At 30.4% G+C, this 26,028-nt stretch overlaps 1 protein-coding gene across 6 annotated transcripts in view; it reads right to left on the reverse strand.

Moving 5' to 3' along the window:
• Positions 1-6,129: 6,129 nt before the first annotated feature.
• The window catches only part of LOC148619567 (putative E3 ubiquitin-protein ligase HERC4), a 37,087-nt gene continuing 17,188 nt past the window's right edge, over positions 6,130-26,028 (reverse strand). For 2 of the 6 annotated variants that reach the window (XM_088579632.1, XM_088579630.1), the window contains 17 exons: positions 25,050-25,158; positions 24,423-24,612; positions 23,605-23,654; positions 23,006-23,065; positions 21,574-21,756; positions 20,996-21,085; positions 20,263-20,430; positions 19,354-19,401; positions 18,400-18,495; positions 17,768-17,886; positions 16,974-17,021; positions 15,742-15,808; positions 15,077-15,159; positions 14,335-14,443; positions 13,168-13,242; positions 11,364-11,466; positions 6,130-8,842 (listed from right to left, as the gene is read on the reverse strand). In XM_088579632.1, the coding sequence (XP_088435758.1) occupies positions 8,634-8,842; positions 11,364-11,466; positions 13,168-13,242; positions 14,335-14,443; positions 15,077-15,159; positions 15,742-15,808; positions 16,974-17,021; positions 17,768-17,886; positions 18,400-18,495; positions 19,354-19,401; positions 20,263-20,430; positions 20,996-21,085; positions 21,574-21,756; positions 23,006-23,065; positions 23,605-23,654; positions 24,423-24,612; positions 25,050-25,158 (1,807 nt within the window). In that variant the 3' untranslated portion in view covers positions 6,130-8,633. Of the gene's footprint in view, positions 8,843-9,617; positions 9,819-11,363; positions 11,467-11,821; positions 11,894-13,167; positions 13,243-14,334; positions 14,444-15,076; positions 15,160-15,741; positions 15,809-16,973; positions 17,022-17,767; positions 17,887-18,399; positions 18,496-19,353; positions 19,402-20,262; positions 20,431-20,995; positions 21,086-21,573; positions 21,766-23,005; positions 23,066-23,604; positions 23,655-24,422; positions 24,613-25,049; positions 25,159-26,028 lie in introns of those variants that run through there. The other 4 variants (XM_088579631.1, XM_088579629.1, XR_015921615.1 and 1 more) reach the window with 3 other exon arrangements.

Genomic DNA, 26,028 nt, shown 5'->3' on the forward strand with positions numbered 1-26,028 from the left:
TACATATAACATTTGGATAACATGAAATTGAAAACAGTGGAATAGTGCTGTACTGATAATGTATGTCTGTATGTCATTTATTGTTATAACTTTATGTTGTATGCTTATTTATATTTCATATGACATTTAATGAAATAAAATTGAAATCTTACATTTAGTCTTTTATAATTATAATAAAATATATTTCATAGGTGAAAACAACAAATGTAAAATTTAAAAAAATATAGCCATATTATCATCAATAAATTGTAATCTTTGATGATAATATCTGTATATTTTATATTTTTTATTGTTGTTATCTATTAGATATAGATGTGTAGAATTTGACATAAATTCACAAAAAATACAGGTAACTTTAATTGTATGCCCCTTTAGATGGCCTCTTAATCCATAAAATTAATGACATCATGTTTTAATCCAGTAGGCGTTCCGGGAATAAACCTTTATAAGTTATCATATAAAACTTATTAGATATCTTATACAGCTTATGATATATCTAGTAAAGTTTATGAGATATTATTCTTTATAAGATATCTCATTATGAGTTATCTTTATAAGATATCTGGTTAACTGTACAATGATATGAGATATCTTATAAAATTAATAAGATATCTAATTAAAAATAGAAGATATCTCAGATATCTTTAAGGTGGTATAAATATAAATACGGCGTGCCATATGCATGAAGGAGTATTAAAAGGAACCAACCGCTCAAGGGATTGAATGAAATTTTGTAGGAAGGTTGGGTATCACCAACATAACTCCGAAGGGAGATAATCAAATTCAAGGGTTTAACGGGTTACAACATCGTAAGCGCAACTTAAAATTTTCAAGAATTTTAATGACATTCAACAGCGAGGTTGGGCATTATATGTATATATAAGTTATAACTATTGTTGGATGACTCCAAAGGGGTATAATCCAACAGCAGTTTTACATTTAAGTCCCTTTTAAGTGGGGGACCCGAGTATTCTCTTTGTGAGCTTGCTCACATTATTTTTAGTTTTTACTAAAACATTCAATTCATTCTTAATGAATCAAATTTTGCGTAATACAGAAATTAATATGGTGCTCATGCAATAAATTTCGTCTATTTTCTACGTTTTTGTAGAGCCCTTGAGATAACAAACCCCGACGCATTGGATTGGTCTAGGTTTAAAGGACTCCCTACATACTAGTATACAGATATGTGCCTTTTTTAACTATTGAGCTATTGCCATCACTTTGCATCCGTTGTCGTCGTCTGTCGTCGTCATCCTTCAACAATTTTTTCAAAGAACTACTGAGCGGAATTATATGAAATTTTGCAAGATGTTCCTTAGGGTATCTTTCACAACAGTTGTGTTTAAATTTTTGATCCGTCCAAAAACATGACTGCCGTTACTAAAAATAAAACACAGGCAATAGTTTTTTGCATATATCTCAGAAACTGCTAGGTTTAGCCAAATTCTTTCAATTGCTGAAATGATCCTCATTATAAGACCTAGAAAAGTCTCCAGGGATCAAAGTTGTCAGACGACTCCTTGTAAGAGTTATTGCACTTGAAAGGTGGAAAATGACCTTTTTTCAGTTATCACCCAATATCTTGAAAACTATGATAGATAGAAAGAAACTTTCAATTGAAGAAATGATCCTTATGATATGTAAATCCTACCGAAGTCTTATTGAGTTAAAATTGTTGGACAACTCATTGTTAAATGTAATTCCCTTGAAAGTCATAATTTAACCAGGTGATCGATTCAGGCTCCTAGGAGTCTCTTGTTTATGGGTCACTTTTCAAATTTTAGCATATATTTGATGCGCTTTTTCTTGACGGGCAATATGCATGAATGTCATTTTCCACATCAATAATCCTTCTAATTCAACGACAATTCAAAGAACTATGATAACGTTGAAATCTCTTATCTGTACTTTCCCTTTACCAAAGATAATAAGTGCCTTAGGGGTCAAACTAGGAATTTTCTTGAGGATCCCCTGGCATGAATTAAGGTATGGATTTAGCTTCATTACATAGATTTGGCCATTGGTTTGCTTAGTCATCCATATGTTTGGATACGGGTTTACATAGATTTAGATACGGATATCATTTTGAAAAATGAAACCCGTCATCAAAAATGAAGACTGACACCTCACCGGTATCTAAAACCATGCCGACACTACTTTTACCAAGCTCTGCACTGTCTAAAACGATTTCTTACAATATTTTATATTGATCCACAGTTTCGCTAACTTAAAAAAAAACTGGTATAAGAAATTCCTTGAAAAGTTTGACATAAATTTGTATTTCAAAAAGAAAATAAGGAGGATCACAGAATCTTTTTCCTTGTAATATTAGAAAAAACAAAAATTCCCATTACATTTGTGTAGAACCGCCAATTATCCCCCTTGAAAGAAGTTTTTGAAATTTATCATCATTTTATTAAGGTTTATGCAAAAAAAAATTTTGAATAATTTCAGACATTTTTTACATGTCTCATTGGAAATACAGAGTTCTGTATGATTTTCAAGATGACAGAAAAAAATGCTCAGTGTAATAGGTTTAGGTTACAGACCACCAATTCAACCAATGAGCATTTGGAACGTACGCAAAAATAGTCCTACGCAGAAATTACCCCTGTTCCTCATAGTGCTGTGAAAAAAGTTCTCATCTCATTTGAAAAATTTAAACGTTTTCTGAAAGGAAAAACATTTCTGTACATTTTATAGGTGCATTTTGCTTCTTGTGATGTGAAGCCTAATCTCCATAATGATTTCTAAATATACCCCTATCATGTGAAAACACTGGGATTTCCCATGCTATTTATAGACACTTCACTTCCGCTGACCAGTACTGCACTGCAAGTCTGCTAACCCCACATGCCATTCTGAGGATTGTGAGCTGACATATGTAGAATCATGCTGATATATAGTCCTCTGCAGGTTAAAGTTAAGGTAAAGTCCAGAGAAGCTATTGAATATTGTGAAATTAGCATAGAAGCCTATGGGAAGTGGAATTAGTGGTTTTTAGCCTTTAACTTACCTTAACAGATAACTTTCCACTTCCGGTTTAATATCGCGTTAAATGATACACTATATCTTAAAGCATCTTCGGCATGACATGGGTTGTGTCCTTATAGTACAACTTGTAATGTACCGTGGTTTTCAACCCAGCATGGAAAGAATTGGGGTTGAAATTATATACGAATTGTTGGTTTAAACTGGTCTGGAGCTGGCTTGTCAGTTAACTGCTACATGTATATACATGTAGTAGTCAGTTTGTGCAATTGTGCAATGTATGATTATTTTTATTTATGTTTTAACAAGGACTCGGACCGTTTTGAACTGATTTTAGGCATGTTAATTGTTTAATATTTTTTTCCACAGTGGCGATCTTTAAAAGGATTATGATCACGCCAAGTTACTTTCACCACGTCGCATTTTTGTGTCTGTCCCAAGTCAGAAATTTCTGACCTCCGTACGTCTTGTTTTATTTCCACTTCCAGTTCACTTTATATTGTTGGAGTATATAGAGGCAATTTTTTCAATTTTTTACCTGCGTATTATGTTTTTTTTTTGTTTTTGTTTTTTGTGGGGAGGGGGGGGGAAGCTGCAGCTTTTCAGGTTTTTGACACGAACGACCTTTACTTAGGGGTTCCTACTTTGTGTAATCTGAAACTCAAAATATATTGAACTGTAAGTTTTCTTAGTGTTTTATAGATATTGAAGATACACACCTCCTGTTAAAGAGAAATTGTCCTATATTTTCTGCGTGTTGAACTTAGCCAATGTTTGCAACTTAATGTTGTTTACGGTAACTACTTTGTATAATCTGTAACGCAGAAAATATAGAAACAATATTATCTAAACTTTGCACAAAGTTAATGTACATATTGAAGATGTGCACCTTCCACTGCAGTGAAATTTAACAAATGCTTTTCTCCATTTTCAGCACATTGAACTCGGCCATTTTCGCCGCTGCATAGTGTGGATGGTACCTATTTTTTGTAATCTTAACTCAAAAATAGGACCAATATTACTTAAAACTTCCATTGTTTAAACTACGGAGGTAAGTAAGCATGTTAGAGACACACTTTTATTTCTTTATTTTGCTATATATCAAATCATTAATTTAATACATTATATATAGAATTATTAATTGTTAATTTGTTATATCAATGATTTTTAGTTTGTTATATCATATTGATATGTAATCATAAATTATACTTCAGTGACTTGTTTAATGGACAAATGCTCCCTCCCTGACCCGGTGGGGAACGCGTTCATTTTTATATGTATTTCTAGTAATCCAAAGACATAGGGGATAATACTAATCACGGAAGCGTATAAGAGACAAGCTTTTCTTTTCTTTAAAGATATTTTTCCAAATTTGCTGCCACCATTTATTACATATATTATTATAAATGTAGTAAGTCAACTTGCATTAGAATATTTTGTATCATAAAACAATTTACAGAGATAATTTTTGATTGGTGAGAAAGTACTGAATGTTGCAGAGGTCAGTAGCAAGAGGGAGGGCAAGGGGTGTGAAAAATATTATGTTGTTGACATCCTAGTCAGGTGATGGTGTAAGGGGTATTATAAAATCCTGACTACATGCAAAAAGAAATAAAAAATTAAAAAAAACTTTTCTTTTCTTAATTTATTATATCAAACAACGAATTTGTATTATCAAATTACTAATTTGTTAGTTCACATTACTAATATGTTATTTCAAATTACTAATTTGTTACATCAAATTCCTGATTTTTTTTATCAAATTACTTATTTGTTATGGTTATCAAATTAATGATTCGTTATATCAAATTAATAATTGCTTTTACCAAATTACTAGTTTGCTATATCTAAATATTAATTTGCTATATCAAGTTATTAATTTGTTATAACAAATTGTGTTTCTCTGAAACTACTGGACAAAATTCAATGAAAGTTAGCATGAATGTTCCTTATAAATAACTGCTTCAACTTTTGATACATCTAAATCACGGGCCAAATTACTTAAGATAGGATATGGGTTAAAAAAGCCGACCCAAAGGGCCATATTAGCTTTTTAAATCAATATGTGTCCATTGTCCATCCGGCCATCATTTGCTGTCGAAAACTTTTTCAAATATCTTCCCCACTTCGTCCATTGAAATCAAACTTGACTTCATGGCTTTCTATGGTGCCCTATGTCGAGTTTTGATTTGGCAAAAAACATTGCAGCCATTACTAAATATAGGATAAAGGGGTAAAATACCAGATTTTTGCAAACAAATAGAAAAAAAACATATTGAAAGCTGACCCCAACTTTGAATACCACGGACTGGCTCCCCTGGGCAATTTGCATGGAATTACACCAGGGTTTACCTTATTGAACATTGAACATTGTCAATGAACATGACACATGATTCATGTCAACATTTACTGAATTCTGCTGAGTAGTTTCAGAAAAGAAGTAACAGTTAATGCAAAACATGTTGAAAACCAGAGGACAGACAGACAGACAAAAATGGTGATTCACATGATTTAGATCAAACCTTAAGCTAGTAAAATTACCAACATTTCTACCTGAAAATATATGTAATGCAGTCTTGGATAGGTCTTATAGTGATATAAAGATCTAAGAGAAATCATAATCAGTATACCAGGCATAGTATATACAATATCTTAATTTAACTGGAAAATGATTTGATATATAATGTAAAGTGGCGGATCCAGGTTATTGTCTGGACATCAGGAAAATGCCTTTTTCTGGCCCCATTTTGGCCCTTATTCCTTCAGGTTTCATTAAGTCTTATCCTCCGAAATCAACCCCAGTCAGACTTTTGTGGTATACCAGTAATATTTTGTGGAACAATGTTAAAAGCATACATATGCTTTTATGTGAGCTATATACCAGTAGGTAAAATTCTATGAAATGCAAGTTTTGGCTCTAATTCCATGTGGTTTGGGCCATAACCACAAAATCAAAAGCAACCTTCCAATTGTGGTTTGGAATCCTGTAAAATTTGACAAGATCAACCAACTAATATTCAAATTATCCTATGACCAAATGTCTACAGAGAATGACGACAGCGCCATATCATTATTCAACTATAAATTTGTGCTGTGGTATATAAACATTCCACTCTAAATCAAAAGAACAAAAACCTGATTTCATTTTTATTCAAGTTGAATTTGAATAAAATAAATATTCATTGCAATAATACACTGGAGCAGAAAACCAAACATACATCTGTAGATAAGTAAGAAAACAGAAGTAATCATAAATGATTTTTAAGTACCAGTCCATATAAAAATCAGACACCATCATGGCAGAAGTGATTGGTGGTGTAAAAAAACCCACCAAACAAATAATGCTTTTTTTATCTACATATGCTTAAGTTTTACATAACGATAGTACTTTCTATATTCAGATCTGCATTTTTGAGAAAACCATACATAAATCTTCCCCTTATACCAAGCAAATCAAACAAAATCAAGAACAGTAACTCTTTAAAAGTTATTACCACTTTTAACGTTTCCATTATTTTACATGTTAAAAAAGTAATTTTCAAAGTCTCACTGTGAATTCCCAGGACAAATGACATCTTAAAGTTGCATACCGTTGCGAGGCTTGGAAAATATGGCTTCCAAAATCATTATGCTAATGGTACGATGATAGTAGAAACTCTTCACAAAATTTACTTGAATAAATAATACTGAAAATCCACATTTTTACCTGTTCTGCTAACTGACAGCATGGAGGCAAATTACTCACACATGTAAACAATATTCATACACTTTTGTAGTTAATTACATATATGATTTTAAAGTACACATTCTCAGCTTCATTTTGACTATTTTTAATCATAATACACACAAATAATGCACTTACAATGCATATGTCTAGGTTCAGTGTGTTTTTGGTACTACATAGGGGGGGTGGCCATTTGACCCGGAAGTGGTTAGTGAGACCTATACACAATCTATTTTATTTTTATCTTAGAAGTGCAACAGCCCAATGACAAACTATGACTGGTTATCTGGCCTGTAACGATTTCTGAACTAGAAATAAAAGTAAATATGGTGGATTTTTGACTTGCATGAATCACCTCATATCTGATTTTTGTAGAGACTACTACTTACAGTAATTACTGACAATGAAATTACCATAACAATGCTTTAGTATTTAGATAAAACTTAACAACACATGCAGTGAATAAAAAATAACAATAAAATCTCGCATTAGACCACTTTAAAAATAACGCTTAGCCAATACAGAATACAACTTACCTTTCCACAATGGCATAACAGTAGATTGTAATTTGAATATCTCAATTAGTACAATAGATACTTATTCAAAATGTCACAAAATACCATACAAGTGCTTTTATTTTGGTGAAGACACAATTTGCGCTTAGCGGTAAATCTTGTAATGCAAAAAAAAACAACATCATATATTACCAAAAAAAAAAAAAAAAAAAATTAGGATTACTTCTCATTATGTGTATGTATAAAATAAATTACTTTATGCTAAAAAAGAATCACCCTTATCAACAACAAAAAAAAAAAAAAAAAAAAAAAGAAATGAAATTTTCCACATGCTAAAAAATAACTTTTATGGTATTTAGCACTCAAGTTTTGGTTTGATTTTGATATTGTCAGAATCTTTTATTTTGTATATCAGTGATTTAGTCATTTAAATGAACATTTAGTTTTAGACTACTTGGTCACTCAAAATTGTTGATGTGTGATGGCACTTTATTCAAAATTCTAAAAAAAGATCTGATCACAATCACTCCTAATGTTTTGAAAGATATTTTTGAATATCTTGTCATGTACAAGAAATACAAAAAAATCCTTCCACAAGATAGAGGAAAAAAGTATAGATTACTAATAAATAGCTTACATAGATATGGTCCAGCTGAACTCATAACTTCTTAGATTTACATGTATATTAAATGTATATTATGCCACCAGTACTTACCTTTAAGTACATGTATCTCATCCATATGTCTGACAGTTTTCAAATGATGTCAACTAAACTTTCAGAAATCAAAGAAGAATAGTCTATTAAGATAACAAGAAAGGTTCCTGTAGGTTTGACAGTAGAATTAAGGCATTGTCACTGTCTCATGTGAGATTTGTTCTTTACAATTATTTAGTATTTTTCACAGAAAATATAGTTATTTTAACCAAAAACCTGATCTTGTGGGAGTCTCCCCCTAATGTGGGGAGGTTAATAGGTATGGTTTGAATGTTTCATGAAACATTGTGAAAATGATTTTATAAATCACACTGTGTGAACAAATTGTGTAATATCCTCCAAATTGCACAAACAATTACACCTTTAAATTAGGCCAAACATACCTATATGCATGTTTGATGTTCCATTAGCATGGGTAGGTAGGTAGGAATAAAGTTTTATCTTAAGGACTGACACCCCAAGTACTGAAAGTTCACTACAAATTGAGAATACAAGAGATTTAAATCATGGTCAGAAAATAAAATAAATTGTATTAAATAGCCAGTGAAATATTAAGTATGGACCTTTTTAATGTGCAGGTATGGGACAGCAAACAAGCATACTTTTAGTTTAGGCCTTATCAGTCTCATCCGAACTTCAGTTTAATAAAAACATGATAGTCATGACACATTTATTGCACACAATATCACACTATACCAAACCCTTGTGTATGTTCTATTGCTAACAATAATTTGTCTTTGAGAGTCTGTTTCTCTTTATACATAGGGAGATCTAGAATGTTAAAACATGTGTGAGCCACTGGAAGATACTTCACCCCACCCTGTGTTGGTTGTATTATCAGTTTAATAGTCTCCATTCCTAATATAGGAATTCTATCACTTCCTGTCAAAAATACTGAAAAATATGAAAATAAGACAAAATAATCAAAATTTTTAATTACAAAATAATTTTTTAGGATAAATATTTAACAGCTTCAAATACAAAAAAAACCTCTAAATTAAACAAGAAATATTCACAAAAATACATCCTGATCCAAGTGCTCATGTCATATTCTTTATTTGGATAGTTACAGTGACCTGTTATAAACCATTTTCATTCACACACACACACACACACACACACACACACACACACACATCTGTAATGCCTAAACATCCTTCTATTCTTTATTAAATCAGTTTACACAGAGTTATGCCAACAAATAAAACCCTAAGTTTAACTTTATCACTTCAGTCAGGATTTTTCTCTATGTACAACTATAAATGATACATATCCTTCTAGTAAACCTTCTCCAAGGGCCATTTAGTGATTTAGGGAGGAGTTGGGATTACATGTACATGGAATTTGGAAAACCAGACTGACTGATTCCTTTCTGTCCAAAGCTTTGGAAAGTTTAAAATATATGACCTACTTTAATGGACTACTAAACTCATACATTGTGAGTTTTGCATATCTCGAAAGAAGGCTAAAACTTAAGGAACTCATCAATTCTTTCTGAGTAACTTGTTTGTTGGTAGGCATGGTAACATATTTGAATTATATTTGTATTATGATCAGAGTATCCTAGATGGTCAGATGATTAACATTACAACTGTTTATGAATAAATATACTCTACATTCAGTTTACTTTTATGTTGCTGGAGTATATGGGGCAACTGTTTTGCTATACCTGTTCTTAATGTTGTTTTGAGGCCAGCTGTAACCTGCCTTGTGGTGTGAGGGTTTCCTAATCATTCATTGAAGACACGTGGGCGGCCTTGAGCTGACATATTTTATCTCAGCAGAGCAGTGTTCTCCCCAGAATTCTTGGATAGCGCTGTATTCAGCATGTGTGACACAGCATAAGATAGTCCCTTGTCTTTAAGTGCCACTTCATATTTTATGTATTTTTAAAAAAAAAATATCTGTGTATTCAAAATGTTCTTTGTTGTTTATGTTTATATATGAATTATTCATATTTTACCACTGCAGTCGTAATGACTTCAATAGTTTTTTATTTGTTATGTTTAAACAAATACATGTATTATAAGTAATTCTTCATAAACATTTCCCCTTATTCATACACACCCAGTGCCCAGTGTTCTTCATTGATGTTTTTCATGCAAATTTTTGTTGACAGCAGACCCATTGGAAATTACAACTTTCTATTTGTTGTGGGGCCTTTTATGAATGAGATATTCACTTGATTAAGATCATTCTCTATCAAACCCTTCTTCTAGTCTTTCTGACTTTCCATATATTCATAGATTTAGGATTATCTAACAGGTACATGTTGCCAAAATTTCAGGTAGTCAAAAGCATAAATCTTATTCATGTTATTTAAGGTCGACACATTAGTTGTTTTGTTTTGTTTTTTTTATTACTATTATGTTAAAATTCAGGACTGAACTTTCATCACACCTGTGGTACTATTTATAGACTTGGGAATTTTACTATCTATTTCTTAACTGATTTTCCCACCAAAAACATGTGCGGATGATACACGACAACATGGCAATGTAAACAAGCCCGCCATTTCCCTCTTTTCAAAGAAGAAAGTGGAAGTATCTGATGGAATAAATAATGTTTTGGAATTTAATACATTCTTTTATAAACTTAACCAGTTTCTTAATGTTGAAAACATCTTGTGGTTGTGCAACATTCAACCTTGCATTTATAAATAGCCTACTGCTATTTGTTGAGCTAATTATCTTGTAGGATGCCATACATGACCTCAGGGCACACACACTTCCTGTCATTATTGAATTTTTAATCCTCATGTTAAACTTCACAGCACAGTGCTGTACACAGGTCAATAGCTCAGCGCTCAAACTTGATAGCGCTTTAAGGGCCTGGGGAGAAATTGAAGTGTTGTAGTCTCCTTGACATATTCTCCGCAATCATATTTGTTAAATATATTCTACATTCAGTGTCATTACAATATTTTTACACTTGAGAGAGTAGAAGAGTGCATAAATATTGTATATTTTATATAAGATACAAGTCTGTCATTATACTCAATACTTCTACATACTGTTTCTATATTAAACTTTTTTCAATGGGTTGAATGTGAAGAAAATACACCTCATCATGGCAGAAATTATAAATTGATAACTTATTTGAAAAAAAAATTATCCCAGCTCTTAACTACCTCATATATACACAGGTATATACATTTTGTTTCTTATAAATTCTCTAATTACATTAATGTTAGTTTCATCAACATTTGATAGAAAAATGTTAAATTCCTTAATAAATAGTTTGTATGAGTGGCGACTACAATAGTCAGGAAAGAAACTCGAATACACTAAATACCTCAGGGTAAATAATAAGACTTGATAAAATCATTTCAAAAGAAAAATGGGAGGTTCCTTCAACACAATTGTTGGTCCTTTCTATAAAAGGCTTGTAAATCATCTTTCTATGAAAAACTTACATAGGAATTTTTTCTTTTCCTCCAGTGAGAGATCATGGAAAACATCCCAGAAAAACTTGATTGTTTGATGATATCTATGGTATTCACCTTTGTATTCTGTATTCTGAAAAAAAAAACAAAACAACAAATCATACCACCATGAAGCATAAACTGTCTAATAGTTGATAAATAATGCAAAACAATCCTTGTCGCGTTGTTTTTTAGTCGTTGGTGAAAATAAATCCATAAGTAAAATAATACAATTCAGATTGGTTATATTTGATGCTTTGATCTAAGCTATGTAAAGATCTACCTATAAGTACTTTCTTGCTGCGAAATCGTAGCTCTTGATCTTTTTTTTTTTTGATTTTGCGATATAACGTTAAGAAAATACAAAAAAATAGTTAGAGCTACGTTTTGCAGCTAAGTACTTTCTGGATGTCATATTTTGTACTATTAAGATATAATACAATGCTCACCATGTGCTGCTTGATATGACAACAGAAGTTAAATCCTGAAAAGCTGGTGCAGTATGGTTACTATATTTATAACTATATGAAAGCAGTACCCAAAAATAAAAAATCTAGATATGTAAGATTCTGCATATCATAGTATCTAAGGAATTGCAACCTAATGGTAAAATTGTATTGAAATCCCTAGATTTCTAATATCTACAAACTTTTTAAAATTGCACAATGACTCAAAATATTATTATATCAATGTAGATAGAACTTCCTACATAGTAAAACTAGATAACAACAAACACCCATACAACAAATTTATGCTTACAGTGAGTTTTCTAAAAAAAATCCCTGACATACCGGTAAATCATTAACAACACATTAATATTAGGAAAGCATTGACCTTTAGTGTGAGTAAAGCATAAAGGACATGTTTTTCTTTTCAAGAAGTAGACATCATGCCATTTATCATATTTGCAAATTTGATTAGGATATTTTCATCAGTTGGAGCTGTCCATGGACATTCCAGATATCTGTAAAGTTATCATTCAAATAGTTCCAGGTTTGGCATAGAAAGCAGGGTTTCACAACAAATTTCTTTAACAGGAGGTAGCTTTTTTTTCAAAATGTCTGAGTAGTTCCTATCAATTAACACTGATGTCTTTTTTTTATAGGTTACGTTTTTGACATACATTTGTAGATTGTGATGTTGTGGTCTGCCTTGACTAAAGTTTTTTGTTCAAGTGTCTGTATGATGAATTTTAACACATTTAAGAGCAAGCTGCTTGTTTATAAATAATTAGGTTATAGTGATTTTGATTTCATCAAATTTTCTGATACTGCAAAGTACATCCAGTAACCAATAATTAAATGTATTTGTTGGGTATAGTAAGTTTTTATTGCTCAAAAGGAAAATTTGCCACATGCATATCAAAAGGTTGAAATGACTAATTTAAGGACGATATGTTTTCATAACAATAAAATAGTTAACATGGTTTAGAAATTATTGTGTATTAGACAGACAAGCTACTGTTTAGGAGAAACTTGTTCCTGCTTTAGACCAAATAAAAAATTTTTTTTACCAGAAATGAATCTAAAGTTTCATTAATAAAGTCTAAAAATATTTACCAGAAATGAATCTAAAGTTTCATTAATAAAGTCTAGGTTAATTTTCCCTTTGACATATTGTGCACACAATTAAAATATTTAATACATTGTTATGAAAATATTGTCTTTGTCACATAGTCTTTGCCATGGTCACTTTGTCAAATTAACATTTTCTACTTCTCTACACATCTCTTACTATGAATTTGTTATATCAAATAATGAACTTTGCTATGATGATACTCTGTTCTGTATATTACCTTTTCAAGAACATGAAAATCATAACTTTCATTTCCCACAACCATTGATTGTAATTCTATGGGTTGGAAAAGCTCCTACAACAGATATGGTATAGATACATTCAAACTGAAATTGTTAAGTGATAAATGAAAATCCATCCCATTTGTGCGTTTCCTGTACTAGCCTAAACAATATTAAGTTGTTGTCAGCAAATCTGGAAAAAGAGTTTTTCAGTGCTGGACTTGGATCAGGTATATTAAAATCTTCATTTCCAGTTTGCCTTCTTCATTAAAAGTTGTTTTGTAAATCTGCAAAGTTTTTGCTACATTTTCTTCCATGTATTCTGTGCATTTTTTCAATTTTTTTCTCTGCTTCAGGAGGGGTGAGTGGTATACACCAAATTAATGAGATCATAGATTTTTTTCTGGAGACATTTCAGGAATCAGAACCGAAGTTGTTAACAAATAACAACATTGAGCCATATTTTATTTTTGAGAACAGTTTTATATGAAATAAACAATGACATTTTACTGCTACTCAATAGTTCAGAATGCTATTTTCCTGCATTTCATAGTATCTTCAAAAACCATGATTAGCTTTTTATTTTTCTCTCAAAACAGGCTTCATCTGTATGTGGTGTGTTCTACACATTAATTGCAAACCAAATTCTAGCAAATTGACAAAAAAAACCAAAAAAACAATTCTATTGAAAATATAATTGGCAGAAATTGTTATGAAAGAACTAGTGAGAAAATAGAGTCAGTTTGCCAACAGAAAACACATTTTTAAGCCTTAAGAAGTAAATGTTTTAAAATTATTCCTAGTAATTGAAACTTGTGGGAAATATTTTTGAAGGCAAAATCTATGATTCTCCTGAAAGGTATAAGAACTATTCATTGCAGATGTAATAATTTGCTGTATTTTCAAAAGTTTGTGGGTTTTTGAATTCATAAATGCTTCTTAAACCATGAATTTCTAATGATTTCTTTTAATAGCAATTTAAATCTGCACATGCCACATAAAAAAAACCCCATAAAAATTGGTATTTTATTAGCTGAAGTACCTATCATAATATGACATGGAAGACTAAATGAACCTTTGAGTAATACTTACCAACACTTTACTATCACAGTCTTTAAGAAATAATATTACATGAAAGACTAAATGAACCTTTGAGTAATACTTACCAACACTTTACTATCACAGACTTTAAGAAAACCATCATTAAAGGCTTTATATTGTTTTTCTATTGACTCATTGAAGACATAGTTTATATACAAGTCTAAGTATTCTTTCCTGAAAGGCAATACATGAACAATATTTAATCCTTCACAATATTGATATCAACAATATAATAATGTTGACTTGAATTGAACGACCTACAGATGAAACAAGAAATCATTTAAAGTATAAGGCTTTGCATATTCCCTTATAAGATCAATCTCTATCCTGTATTTATTGTATTCAACACACAGTTATTGTGTCTTCATGCTGCACAGGTCATCATTTCTGAAATTTTATACTTCAATAGTAAGTTTCTGTATCCATCAAGATTATATTCATTTAAATTTAAATATAGAACAAAGTAGTGCATGCCCGAAATGTCATGCGATGTCAGCCACTTAGTTTGGTCAATAGAACACTAACTGCCAACTTTTATATAAATATAAAAGGGATGTTATTCAAAATTTATTGATAAAGAAAAGTGGTCTTTTAATGTGGTTTTGTAGGCAGAATATTGTTTTACTACACTTAAAAAAATTTAATCAGAACATATAATGATCAAATATAATTTCTTGAAACTTTCTAAATTTTCAATTCAGCTTTTTTTCAACACTGACAATTTCTAAAGCTGTTAAAACTATCTGTTGAAAGTTATAAAAGCATATAATTGATTAAATTACTAACACATTATTTGCAATACATTACCTATTACTTTTAGTGACTGTTTTCTTAGCACCATCTTTAATTAGTTCAATGTGCTTAACTTCTCCAAAACTTTCTACTGATATCTATAAATGGGGGGAAAAAAATGAAATTTGATGTCTCAACTTCCAGCACTTGCAGTATATACTTGTAAGACAACACTATTTGGAATGAAGTTAAATTCAACACTACATTTTTCATGTATCACCTTTGTCGTAAGAAAAACAGAAAAAAATGCCTGGGTGAATACTTCAAATGTATGATCAATTTGAACCTTTCTTAAAATACACTGGAAAGAGAAGATTAGGTGCACATCTTCAATAACAGCTTCAATACAACTCTGGGGAGTTCCAGGCATACCATAAGTGTGATCGATGAATGGATAGACAGACAAATAAACAAATAGAAGGATAGGTGAATGAACCAATTCTTATACCCCTTTCACCTTACAAAACAAAGAAAAAATGAAGTGTTAGTATTCCAGCTTGGCACAGACTTGTTACAAATAGTGCAGACAATCTTAACTGGTATAACCTAAAGATATAAGATTATTCCATCACAATTCATCCAAAAATAATAATTCCATCTTCTTAGTTAATAATCATATAAAAACCTAATTTGTTCTCCTACATCAAAATAACATATAACTATTTAGCTTCAGAGATTACCTCAAAATTCTGACAGAACACATCCTCAAAATCATCCTCATTGTATTCCATCATCTGCTCCAGACCTCTGGAGAATAGAACATAATGATAATGGTGATTTCAATGGAATTTGTGTAGGTTTTGTAAGCATCAGGCAAAATGAGAAAAATCAGAAACAAGCATGTAAAAAAAAATAAAAATCTGACAATATAATTTCATTCAAGGATGTTTTTCTAAATTACTGGATTTTCTCAGAATTTTTCCATAGAATGTTAGAAAAATGAGATTTTTGACAGATATATCTGCCTTTGAAATGTTAATTTTCAATGCATTTCAATGAATTTATAATTCAATTTAACAAAGTGATATGGAATATGTTGTCTTTTTTCTTTGACTCTGATGGTGCAAATAGTCAAATTAAACTTTCAAAAAATTAAGATTTTTCTTCATACCATGTTTCATCAACTGCCTGATTCTTGCAGAGACTGACACTTAATGATATACACACTGGTAGTTGTACATTCACAGTTGTAAAATGATTGTTGTTCCATGAATATTGGGAAATATTGATTTGAGTAGAATTTTATATTGCATGAACTTGAGCGTGCAATATATATTCTAGGACAGATAATATTTCCCAGCATTAATGCAATAACTCTTTTTATAGCAAATGCTAAAAACTTACTATATATGTGTCTTTGTAGTTGACAACATAATGATGGGAATATATTGCACACTTACCTTACCTTGCTTTCTATTGGGAAAATATACTGTTATATGATAATTGTAGTCATGGAGTTTTTCATTATGATACAAATTTAATGTACAGAGTAGTATTTAATACTACATGACCTTGTGAGTAAAATGTATATACCACAAGGTATAAAATAGATGACCTTGTGAGTAAAACATATATACCACAAGGTATAATATAGATGACCTTGTGAGTAAAACGTATATACCACAAGGTATAAAATAGAACTTCCAAAGTATCCATTTTCCTGTTTCATGTAAATAATATCAGTTTTGAAAGACTGTGATAATAGTAGACAATCAACACTGTGTCACATACCAAAATGTGATTAAAATATGTAAAGACATTGTTTCTGCAAGACTTAAAAAAATAAAGTTGAATATTTGACTCATGAATGTTGTATCTGCTTTTTGAAGTGACCATCAAATACAAGACAAAAATTTTACATTAGTCTCCACATCCCATTAAACAGACAAACAAAACACAGATTAAAATTTACCTTCCTAACTCTGGCATAAGTTCCTTTAAATCTTCTATATCTAGTTGCCTAAAAGACAGAAAAAAATAAATACAAGTGAATATTTAAATGAATTAGCAACTGAGACATATTCTATAGCAACCCAAGTAATAACAGAAAAAATATTTAATTACGGCAGATAGTAAATATATTGAGTAAAAGTTCTAGTGTTCAAGGCAATATCGAGTCGTTTATTTTAAAGTTGTGGACTAGGCACAGTAATACATAGATAAGTATTTGATTTTTTTTAAAACAAAAGCACATGCTATCAATGCAAATGACCAACTCATCACAATTTATATCATAATATTTACACACATACATAGTTATCACCAGGTAGTATATTTTGAATTACAGCATATATGATTTTTCAGTAGTCAAAAGACAATTAAAAGTGTAAATTCAAACTTAACATGGATCAGTGGCATTTACCCTAATTTTTGCTGCTTTATTTTAGAGGAACAACTTGATTTTTAAAACAATCATTTCAGTTTCAATAGATGCTACAAAATAAAAAAAAAAACATTTTTGTAAGTTTTGCTAAATGAAGTGTTTTAAATTTTTACATTAATGTAAAATACAAGCATATCTTTTTGGTTAAAGTTACTTTATTTATCTGTGAAAAATACTTGATTTTAACATCAAAAATTTGTTTTTCATGACACATTATCAATAGGGAAGTATCTCCCATGGGTTCAGTTCCAAAAGTTTACAGGTATGACCCTCTTCAAAATCTCTGGATCATTGGACTATACATGTAAGTAATATCAAAGTACCTTCTCAGTAATTTCTTGTAGAGTGCTAGGGGAAAATTTAATACTATGATTGTTGAGTTGTAAATTGCTAATCCACACAAACATCCAATTAGATAGAACATCACAGGCTCTTCAAACGACTATAATGAAAAATATATATTTAATTATAAACAATATAAAAAGAAACAATTTATTTATAATAGTGTATAATATACATGTCCATCATCATATAGATTTTTTATCATCATCTGTGAGGGATTTAATTCTAGTATTCAGGTGTTTACAAATTTCATTCCCATGATTAAGTGCATTTTTATTGACTTCATTTGAACACAACAGTTTTCAAAAGCAATCCCCTCAATGTCTTATGTTTTCAGTCATATCCCATAATTGGCTCTTACCACAGTAGTTCAATAGGAATGACAATAAGTAAAATTGGAGGTATGAAAAGTCAAAGTTGGTAAGTTCATTATAATGGAAAAGGAAAGCAGTCAATAAATGGATCTTTAATATTACTGTAAGCATTGTGACCCTCAAACTTAACTCTCAGTGAAACCTAAGATAAAGACCTTAATGTAAGTAATAAATTTTAGAGAGTAAATGTAGCTTATAAGAAACTTGTATTACTTCTCTATAATCATCTTTGTACTCACATCAGGATTAAACCAGTCCAGTCTAGAGTCTTGATAGTGTTTAAACATTCCATACTTAGGATCGAGTATTTCTCTCAATATCAGCAAGAAAAACTCCTGTAATACATGTATAATGAATTAATTCAACAAACATAAACCTAGAAAGTAAGGTATTTATAGGTACAAAATGTAAAGAAATTAAAAGTTTTTCTTGTTTCTTGTAAATTTTTAATCTGGAATTTAAGAATACAAACTGCATTTAAGGGGAGAGTCTATCATACAACTTTATTTACCTTTCTACGAGAAAGCTTAACTCTGAACAGCAACTTATGATCCATGTGTTAATTTTAATACTCCAAATTAACTAAGAATATAGATTATAAAATTTTCTTACTTCGATGCTTGTGAATATTTATAGAGAAGCAGAGGTTTAATGTTTAATTTATTTGGTTCTTAATATGTGCATTTATTATGGATATGTTGTCAATGTCTTCTTTGGTTTTCTTGATAGAATCATTAGAAACTTGAGAATTATATCCTGATGACAAATATTTTTTTATCAGCAACTTAATTGTTTTCAATCTGCCTGATATTTTGTAACTCAAGACACTGCTGTAATACTATAAAATGTTGGCAATTTTCAATGACAGTGTTATGTTAAATTGACTGTGACATTGCCAATAAATAGAATAAATTCAGTTTGACAGAACATCATATCTCACCCTATCAGACTTACTATGATATTTTTGTCATGTCTTAAAATTGTTGCTATTCTTTAATAATTCCATAACTTTGTACTTCTTCAAATGTTCTTCTTTTCATAAATAACATTAGTAGTTTCCATTGACAATGTAACAACTGTGCTAAAGCAGATCAATTGAATAAGACTTCAAAACAGCCATTATTATAGATTCATTCATATCATGTAACCATCATATCAATACTCCTCAAGGACAACATATAGTTATTTAATACCTTTCTAAGACCACCCTCGTCTATTGCCTCTTCTCCAATAAACACAACCTGCAACACATAAACAGGTAGTAGACACATGTGAGATTTCAGAGCAAGATATTTCACTTGTCCTTGGTATTACCAAACCAATTTTATAAACAAATGGAAAATAGGATTTGTAAACCCATATTTTGGAAACTTGTTGGCGTAACAGTTGTAAAAGAAAATATAGTCCAGTTTTAATCAATTTTAGGACATGATGAACACAAATCTTACCCTGACCTATCCATTTCAATATCACATTGAATTCCTGTCGTAAACTTTAACGGAATATTTTATAGGACAGAAATAATCAATGTTGTCATTTTGTTCATAAAGAACTTGCTGTGATATAAATTTTAATTTTTCTCTCCTACTATTAAAGCTAAATGTAATTTACTACCATATTAAGCAGTTATATGATTCTAAGTTTTGCCTATGAGTGGTGGAGCTATCTGTACTCAAATCACATTTTCCTTTATTGATAATGCACCATTAAGTTGTTAAATTGCTGATGTCACGATCAACAGGAACATGTGGGACTTCCTATAAAACTTAGGTACTGTTAGAGTACTATTGTTCATGCGGTACCAATTTTCGTGGTTTTTGTTGGTAAACCAAACCACAAACTTTGGTTCCCAACAAAAAGGAAAATCTAATTAAAGATGTATACTGAAAACCTAAAAACTATGAATTCAAGAATTTGTGAACTTGTGTTTCTAATCCATGAAAATTGGTATCCAGGAATTAAGGTACTTTTACAGTGTGTCTGTCTTAAATAATTGCATCCTAACTGAATATATCAACCAACAGAAAGACTTTGAGTCATTCATGTTTTTTTGACAAAGGATCTACATAAGTAGGACATCGCTCATGCTCTGTCCGTATTACCTTGAGTGGTTTTTTAAGATCACCACTTCCCTTGGTAGCTAACTGTTGTATTGTATCTCTGACTAAGTTATCTCTGGTTATATGGAGAATCAACAAGGGGCTCACTGGGTCTATGTTTGGTAAGAAGAAACTCTGTATATTTCTTCTCTCAGCCTCTTCCAACGCAGACTACAAATCAATATAGAAAAGTAACATAGGGTTATTGTATTTGGGAATACAGCCCCTAGTAATATTTTGTATAGTAGAAGCTTGCAAATGCTATTTGTCAAGCAAATGATATTATTCTTTTATATTCATGCAATAATCCTACTTATGTATTAAATTTTCAATGATGTCATGAATTCAAAGCTATTTTTTGCACTAGTGCAATAATTGATTATACTAATGCTTGGTTGCATTGTAGTGTAAAAATATAAAATAAATACAATGTTTATATGTTTTATTTTCATTCCAAGAACTACCTGTAGCCTCTTGGTTATGAAGATGAATAAAACAAAAATGACGAATAATAAATTTTCTGAATACTGATCCACACAAGATCAAATTGTGATTTTTTTTCAATAATACATCACAATATCTCACAGACTGACACAAAAGAGTATATGTTTTTTGTCATAATGAAATAATTTAGCCGAAATTAATTGTTCAGTGCAATGCATCATTGTTCATAAATGCATTATAATATAATTTATAAGCTCCTTTATATCTAAATCATCCTACAACCCAAACATACCCTCATTTGCATGAATGCATCTGTTTCCAACAGCATTGACTTGGCAGGTCCATCAAACACAAAGGGGTAATCACAGAAATGCATTGGTGGCTATCACAATAAGGAAAATAATAATGAGTGATTAAAGTCAATAAATATTTTTTAACACTGTAACATTTAAGTACCATAAAGGTATTAAAATTTCATGGTATACTAATTTTAGTGCTGGACATTTAAATATAAATCATAGTACCTGTGAAATTAATTTTTAACACAATGAAACACTGACAATTTTTTTCAAAACTGCAAAAATTTATCACTTGTCACAAAGCTTTTTTCTTGTAATAATATTAAAAAATTCACACTTTGTTAATATAGAACATCCCCAAATTATCTTCTCTTGAAAGAGGCTTGTTCTTTTCAAATCATTTGAAGGTAATTTTTTACATCATTTCCATCACAATTTGCTCACTGAGAACAAACTTCTGTATCATTTTGCAAGATGACAGAAAAAAAGCCCTGCGTAATAGGTACAATATACCTCTTCCATTCATTTACATTTCTTTACCATCTTGAGTATGTAGTAATTATAAACTTACAGAATTCATCATTCTTGATTGTTGAACCCAAGCAACATAATCCTGACGAATGTTGACTTTATTCCGTAATTCAGGAATGTAGAAATGATTATATGGAATTATCTGTGAGTTTTGTTCATTTACTCTGTTCAGTTTCTTCATTATTTCCATAGCTAACTTGATATGTATATTTCTTTCAAACATCTGAAAAGGCTATTGTAAAGCTGATACCTTGTTTTTGCATACATTACAGAAATTACTTTAATGAACTTCTTTATTTTGGTCTATGAAGAAATAACATCAACCATGTGGTGCACATTACCTTCAAATTAATTTATTTTCAAGTGTACACCATGATCACTGAATTTATTTCAAAAGACAGAGAGCATATATCAGTTATTTCTTATAATTAAATTGAATAAGTTAATCCTCAAAAAAGGTTCATGATGTCAAAGTTATGTAGAATATTATGTCTATGACATGAGTGAAAAATGTGTTTACCATGAATTGATGGAAAAAGATGATAAAAATTCTAATAATTGATGACGATGTATGAAAATTCACAACTAGTTTCAAAAAGCGTCACTTTAGTAGTAGATCTCCCTGATATAATATGAAACTTGATGAAGAGGTTCTATTTATAAAGTTAACTGTTGTAATTGTCTACACATATGTTGAACCTTATTTATACAGCAATATTTGAGCAACCAAACTGTGTTGATTGTATATGTATTGGTGATATACAGTATATAGAACTTTGGCCCTGCCTACTTTATTTTCTTTTGCATGAAATACCTGTTCATCGCAGTGTCACCATCAGGGGCCACAAGTAGGGAAGAAATGTAAAAAAAATAAAAATGTAACTTGATTTACAATGATAAGGATTACAGTATAAAGAAAATAACTGTATATTGACTAGAAATAAAAACAATATACGAATTCGGCTTGAATCGAAAAAAAAAAAACGCTCGTTGAGCCTTGCATTTTATACCAATTCTAAACCTCATCCATATATTGTTTTTATTTTTAGTCAATACACATTTATTTTCTATACAAAAGAATGTTTCCATACTAGTCCATTCAGTGGCTGGCCATCCCCAACCAGGGTAACTTACTGGCCTAATACAGAAGTAAAAGTCCTCATAAAGAATTCACTTGTACTGGTGAGTTTATTTGTTTTAAAATGATTTTTAGTAAAAATAAAATTAACTGGAGGCAATTAAATAAGAAATTATTTATATTTGCTTTCATTTAAAAAAAAATAAGAAGAGAAATTGTTGAGGTTTGACATACCTCTCTGTGATTTTGAACTCACTTGTACTGGTGAGTTTATTTGTTTTAAAATGATTTTTAGTAAAAAAAAATTAACTGGAGGCAATTAAATTAGAAATTATTTATATTTGCTTTCATTTTTAAAAAAAATAAGAAGAGAAATTGTTGAGGTTTGACATACCTCTCTGTGATTTTGAGGTTGAGGTAGCTGGAGAAAATATATCACAGTCTGTTTATATAACTGGAAAAAAAAATAGATATTAGAAATTAATTCTGACTTGTAACGAATTGCATGAGAAAAGATTTCTTTATGTAAATTAAGATAAAATGACTTCAGCTAAGGAATATTTAAGACCATATCTTAAAAAACTGCAAAGAGAAAAAGAAAAAAAAAAAACTGATTTTTTTCAAATTTTAAGTTTTGACATTTATGATAATGAAAATTTTAAGAACTGTTCTAAATAACAATTCAACATAACCTGTATTTTATGGTACTAAACAACTGTCCAAATTTCAAAAATATCCATTAATCCTTCTCAAGTTATCACATAAAACCTTACCACTTTCAGGTATGGGTATTAAAATAAGAATATGTAAGCTTTCCAACCATGTGTTACTGTTTACATAATTCTTAGGTGAAGTGTTACTTAAAATAACTCACAGTATGGCAAGTTATCGCAATGAAATAGGAAATATCAAAACTGTTTTTTTTTTATTTCCTCTGCCTTGAACATGGTCAAATAATTGTGAAATAGTGTGGATTAGTTTTATTTAACTTACATTCAAAATTCTGCTGAAGTATCTTGCTTTTAAACTTCCCCACCAATAATCTAAAAAAATGCATCTATTAGACATATACATGTACCAGGTATTCAAATTACAGAATACATTTACTGCAGATGAAACATTAGTACTCATATATCAACATCATTTCTTCTGATTTAATGGTTCAATTTTTGATATTGGCAAATAAACCTGAAGTGCAAACAATGGAAGGATAAAAAAAAAAAAAAACGCTCAAGTCCAAATACCTGATACATGGCCAGAACATAAAAACAGGAAACAAAGACCATTCACATACACAATGTAGCAAACCGTATTAAATAATCTACATATAAAATCTGAAAATAAGGAGATAAGACATAATATGAAAAACTTAAGCACTAGCTAAAACTAGGAGTGACATCAGGTGCTCTGAAAAGGTAAGCATGTCCTGCTTGACTAATTAGAAAAAAATTAGGAACAAATTACGGTAGATAGCAGCCTTTTGATGAAATTCTGAATAAAGAAGTTTTAAAGGTTAATCTTGTTTCCATTTCTGTTCATGGTGAGTTTTCTAACTTAGTTGTTTAGTTTCTACAAATTAAAATATATTAAAACTGACATGAAAGGACTAAAGACAATTTCTGGTTTAGACAAGTTTCCAGTGTTACTGAGGGTTAAGACAATTTCTGGTTTAGACAGGTTTCCACCGTTACTTAAGGTTAACTCTGAGATGGATTTCATTGCATAAGTAACAGCCATGAATATTACAGGCATTTTAACTTGAACTATTCATAAATTCTACAAAATATTTTTTTCTCTGACTCAGGCCTTACCTAATACTTTGGATCCGGGTTTATCAAGATTTAAAATACTGTTAGCAAAGGGACCCAACAATGTACTGTAGTGTTTAGGTTCCTCAAACATGTGGAATTCTGGTAGTATAAGATAGACTCTCAAGGCCTCCACGTCAGGTGGTGATTCTGGTAAGGACGGTATTAATACTGTATCTAAACAATTGGTTATCTGCAACAATAAAGGGTGAAAAACGATGTATAATTGATTAAATAATAAGCAAAGAAGATTCAGTATTTCTAATTTGTTAACAAATGACAATGTACAACTCATCTTGCAAAAGCACCAATAACAAAATATCATATTCTGTGAGATTAAACCTGAGAATTGCACCAGGAATCCTTGTTGTATGAATAGAAAAGCATGCTCTAACAGCTAACAAATTCTTTAACCAAGTTTGAAAGAAATACATTTAAAAAAAATGGAAGTGCTATTCAATGACAACTCAATTTTAATATTTTTACCCAAGTTCCCCTTGGTCACCCTAAATGGATTTCTGTGGAAATTAATCCAAAGTAACACTTCAATCTAGATTGAAGAAAATGACACATAAATATATTGTAAAAAGCATAAAAGCAAACACAAAATCTGTTCACTTTGAATTTTACCTTTTGTATGGAAGCAACATTTGTAACTTGAGACAGCTCACCGAAAAATGATCGAACATTTTCCATGTTTATCCCATGTTTCTTTGGTGAGGTAGAAAAATGTTCATTTCTGGAGGAAAAAAAAAAACAAGGCATGCATTTAAATTAAAATATGTATTAAATTCTTGTAGTTTGATTGAACATACATGTAGTAAAAATATCCAGTATTCCTATACACTTGTAGGCAGGGCTAAAACAAGGACTTTGAAAAGAACTATGTTATTAAAAAATCAATGCTTTGTTTCATATTTGAAGTGATAAAGAAGCACATCTTCTGTAAATTTATTTGGTAGACAATAAAATTTATAAAAATAGTAACAAAATATGTTTATATTTAATTGTTATATATTTTAGTTTTGTTACAAGTTGTGAAAGACATTACTTTCAACTTATGAAAATATATGAAATCAATATAGTAGGCAAAAACCTCTGTTATACATGTACATCTTCTCACACAGTCAAATTTACATTGGTACAGTCGAACCTTGATGTGTTGAACTCAGATTAGTGAAATCTCGGATAACACAAACTAATAAAAAAGTCCCAGCAAAACTTCCCTTACTGTAATACAATTTTACCTGGAATGACTCAAACTCGGATGAATCACAACCTCCGATAACACATAATCAATCAGTTCCCTAGATAAGACTTCAAGGTTAATTAACAGTGATGTCGCGAAATAAACTAATTAGTGGGAAAACTGATTGCTTTATTACAAGCCATGATCGAAGTGGGTTTTTACATTGACAAGCGTGGCTTCTGAAATTAATTTGTTGATACTCTTTATGGCCTGATTTATGTATTTATTTAATTCAAAATTGTGTGTGTAGTGAAAAAAAACTAATTTTATTAATTACAGATTGGAATTCACACTAACAGTGATATTAGATACTTTGATATTTTGATAACTTAAAAAAAAAAGTACCAATGGATTGTAATG

This window comes from Perna viridis, chromosome 4, assembly GCF_037379345.1.
Source record: "Perna viridis isolate PV_CMFRI_1.1 ecotype Kerala chromosome 4, ASM3737934v1, whole genome shotgun sequence".
NCBI classification, from domain to species: Eukaryota; Metazoa; Mollusca; class Bivalvia; order Mytilida; family Mytilidae; genus Perna; species Perna viridis.